Source organism: Poecilia latipinna, unplaced genomic scaffold, assembly GCF_001443285.1.
Source record: "Poecilia latipinna isolate Pla-1442-1.1 unplaced genomic scaffold, P_latipinna-1.0 Scaffold1588, whole genome shotgun sequence".
Classification (NCBI taxonomy): Eukaryota; Metazoa; Chordata; class Actinopteri; order Cyprinodontiformes; family Poeciliidae; genus Poecilia; species Poecilia latipinna.
Genome location: NW_015114204.1, coordinates 1 through 4314, shown reverse-complemented (window position 1 = coordinate 4314; position 4314 = coordinate 1). Strand labels below are relative to the sequence as shown.

Genomic DNA, 4314 nt, shown 5'->3' with positions numbered 1-4314 from the left:
TCAGATGACTTCATTATTTATCTAAGATATTACCAAATGTGGAAAAATCTTACATTGGAGCAGAAAAACTTTGAGTACTAAAGTTGCTGCATGAACTGTACATAACTGCGAGGGAACAAAAGAAAACAATTCTCCCATGTCCACTAGGGGGCACCATAGTTTAACAATAACTCTAGGAAAATGTTCCTCCTCCCTGGTGTGTGAAGGCCTTGGATATCCAGATGAAGGGATGATGAAACATGTTGCTGGGTTTTGCTGCCTTTCTCCTGTTCTTTACTAAATGGATGGAAAAGTTTGAGCCTTTCCTTTGAGAATCTGTTGTTGTTTTTCCTGCAGGTCAGTAAGCTGATTGTTCTGGACCCTCACAAACGCCTCAGCGTCCGGGAGGCCCTGCAGCACCCCTGGGTTCTGGGCAAAGCCGCCCGCTTCTCCCACATGGACACGACTCAGAGGAAACTGCAGGAGTTCAACGCTAGGCGCAAACTTAAGGTAAACAAGCTACTTCTGAGGTATAACGGCTTCAAAAACCTTTGGGTGTTTTAAAATACTTTATATATTTACAAAGTTAAATCTCATTGAGACCTAGGAACTTATTTTTAAAGAGAGATAAACACACAATATATTTTCTAAAGAACAGGCAATAAATGAACTGAAAATGTGAAATGAAAGCAGGGAAAACTAATAGTGATGCTATTGGTGAGCCACCAGGCTCATCTTATTTTAAATAGAGTTTTTATGCAGGTTTTATACTGACCTCACGCTAATTATGATGCCTGCTTGTGCTCCTTTGAATGAATGTAACTTTTAATATTTTTTAACTCAAAACCTGGTGGGCTGCTGCCTTAGCGCTCCTATCTCCAGGTCGGGAATCGTGCTGCATGTTTAATAATCCGTCATGCTGCGTTTCAGGCTGCCATGAAGGCTGTTGTAGCCACCAGCAGGATGCACGAAGGATCCCGACGTCGCACCGACAGCTGCGAAATGCCTGGCTCAGGGACGTCCAGGCAGAGCAGCTTGCAACAAGACCCGCCTCCCGAGTCAGCAGGCTCCGCCCCCGATGAAAAAGAGGCCCCGCCCCCCGACCAGCAGGTTCCCCAGACCGACGAGTCCACGCTGGCCAATCAGAGCGCAGCCAGCCCCTCCCCTCCCTGTAGCCCCAACCCCCCCAGCTCTGAAGCTTCACCCACAGGCCCCGCCCTCGTCAGACCGCCGCTGCGTGCCGACGGCCTCCGACAAGCGTCGGTCATCCCCAAGTCGATGCTGGTCCAACCCCGGCTGCCGCAGAAGAGCTGCTCCGTCATCGAGTCGGTCCACAGAGGCGAGGCCACGCCGCCGCTGGGCTCGCCTTCCAGTCCCAACAGCCTTAGCAACGGCTTCACGCCGGGGGCGGAGCCTGGCACCAAGGCCGCCCCCTGCCAGTGAATGCTTCACAACAACAAACCCAACAGTTGCGCCTTCCAGTCGTTTTTTACTGATATCCCAGTTGGTGATCTGGGAACAAACTGACTAACGTTTGTGTAAATTTAAAAACGCCTCTGCTGGAGTTTCACTGGACTGTTTGGCTCGTTAGCTAACAGCGGCGCTAAAGCCAATGGTTGTTTGGAGGACTGAAAGAAGCCAAAAGAGCTAATATCAGACATGACTGGATGCATATTTAAGCATAAATAAGGATTTTTGTGGATGATTCCTGGAATGAATGTAAACCTGGAGATAAGGAGAAAATGGAGGTTGAGCTATTTTTCACAGTTTCGGCTCAGCTTGAAGATCTGAGTGACAAAAAAAGGGTTTCAGAGTATATTTTCCTGTAAAAACAGTAATGTAAACAGGCAGCAGGCCTCTGGATTTCAGTTTTCTGGCTCTTCCTGTTAACGTCCAGAGTTTGGATCTCATTTAAGAAAAACTTCCACTTTGCTTCTCTGATTGTACCGTTCTCCGGCTGCAGGACCGCGGGTTTGGAAACGTTAACAAACTCAGCGGTCTTTCGTTCATGACTACTTTACAGGAGACGTTCAGCATTTCTAGGCAAACACAGCCTGGTTTAGATCAACTTAGATATTTATTCTTGTCAATGTGTTCAGTTGAGAGCTGGAGGCAAAAATACACAATTTTATCTGGTTTAACTCGACGTAACGCATTAAACCATCGGTCAGTTCAGGTTTGAGCTACGAAACAAAATTATGAATAAAGTCCTAAAACTCTGAATTCAAACCAGTTACTGAGGTTATGGTGAAAACTAATTTTCCTTTTAATTAAAACATTTTAATACACTCATGTTAGAAAGTGTATTAATAAATGCTTTACTTACAATGTAATAAATTAAATTGTTAAAATTAAAAATTAGTAAAAATTCATAAATACCATATCAAATAGATAAATGTCCCCATGAAATGAAAAAAAAAGAAAAAAAATATTTTGTTAATCATAAGTTACTTATTTATTGATGGGGTTTTATTTTGTTAAATAAATTAATCTGAGTAACAAAATAAATATAATCCTATATTTATTTAGCTGTATTTCATGGAGAAATGTACATATTTGATGGTGTGCTAATAATAACAGTATATTTTATTTAATTTTGAATGAAACAACTTCACAGTAGATTTCATAAAGCGCACTCATTAATAATATAGAAGTTACTGAACTTCACCTTGTTTCAGCAAAAAGGCTGAAACAGACACAGAAACGCATTTAAGTTAATAATCCCAAAAACACGTCAGAAATGGTACAAGCTTCCATTAAATGCTTAAAAAGTCATATCTTTCCCAAGAAACCCATCAGTTATAACTAACTCTACTAATTTTGCCAGAAAAAGCAGTAAATCATCAAAGCTAAGTCATAATGGATGTATATTTGTACCTCTAGGCCTTTGTTCATTTGAAAAAACAAAGAAATAAAAATTTCTTCTCCAAATTTTTAAATCATTAAAAGGCCAAGTTTGACAACTTCCCTGCCTATGACGAGTGGATGCGAACTGTAAACATAGACAGGAATGGTTGCCAAGGAAACAAAAAGATCTCAGTTGGAAGCTAAATGACTTTTTAAAGCCGGGCTGTTTTTACTAAAGAGAATTTAGTTGAATTATTAAGCTGATTTTACAGCATTAGTTTTTTTTTCTGTTGACCTCCTGTCCACACTCCAGTTCAGTAGGTGGCGGTAAAGCACCTTCTCCACTACCATTAAAGAAGAAGCCGGGTTGTCGCCATGGTGACGGTTTGACAGTTGAAACTTTACCGAAACGGTTTTCATTTAGGTGTTTAGCTTAGAAAAAGCAACCAAATTATTATATCGGAGTAAAGAAAACTAAACTAAAAACCAGGAATAACTTCCTCCTGCGCTCTTAACTGAACACAAACATCTCAGATAAACGGCTAATCTCAAAAATGTTTCCTTAAAATGTTTAACTGGGACAAACCGAGCGATTTCCCTCCTCTTCTCCTGCCTGAACACGGCGGACTGATTGTATCTCATTAAAATGGAGGAACAACGAGAGCTGCTGGATTTCTGGAGTTTTCCAGCTTCTTCATCTTCGGAGCATGCGCATTCAGACTTTTATGTTGAGAAGAAGCGGGACTTTTTTTCTAATCGTTTCTACTCTTTACTGAAGACGCCTGCAGACTCGACACTGCAGCTGCATGACTTGATCGCGTAGCTCCAGTTTGTAGCGTTCAGGTAGGTAAATCGTGTTTGTGAGCTTCGTAAAACGTGTTGTTTACACTTTATCAGCGGTATCGATGCTCCTGTTTGCACTGTACATACTGTAGTTTGGTTTTAGACGAGTTATTACTGACATCTTTATGCTCAACGTGACCACAGACATGTTCAGTGTTCAAAACTTTCCCCAGAAACGACAAAAATGTTATGTTTGCTGAAAATCAAACCCTTTCATCGGATCTGAAACCACACGCTCTACCTCGTTTTTGTACAGGGGCTTCCAGAGTAAAACAAGTCGATGCAGAACGAACCAGAAAGAAAATGATTACACAAGGCAAACAGACCAACCTGAAACTGCACTTTTTTATGTACGGTGGCCAAGACAGTCCAAATATCGCCATATCATTTGAGCATCCTTCAGCGGGTTTACAGCAGATTAGTTTTATCAAGCAGATTTATCCAGAGTTAACATTTGAGCTAAAACTATTTTAGCACCTATGTTTAACTAACATCGGCGTCAACATGGGCTCTGTGAAGGCTACGTTAAACGCAACTTGTCTATAATAGAGAAGCTAACCAGTTTTATGAAAAAGTTATATGTCGAACGCAACATTACAAAGCTGTAGTATTCTACGGAGCCCCTAAGGGGACATGGAGAAAAAA

General features: G+C 41.4%; 1 protein-coding gene across 1 annotated transcript in view; it reads left to right on the top strand.

Moving 5' to 3' along the window:
- LOC106963847 (calcium/calmodulin-dependent protein kinase type IV) overlaps nucleotides 1-3819 on the top strand; it is a 32460-nt gene extending 28641 nt beyond the window's left edge. Inside the window, exons 10-11 of the mRNA XM_015058992.1 lie at nucleotides 337-489; nucleotides 910-3819. Coding sequence (XP_014914478.1) covers nucleotides 337-489; nucleotides 910-1422 — 666 coding nt within the window. The 3' untranslated portion in view covers nucleotides 1423-3819. The remainder of the gene's footprint in view (nucleotides 1-336; nucleotides 490-909) is intronic.
- Nucleotides 3820-4314: the final 495 nt, after the last annotated feature.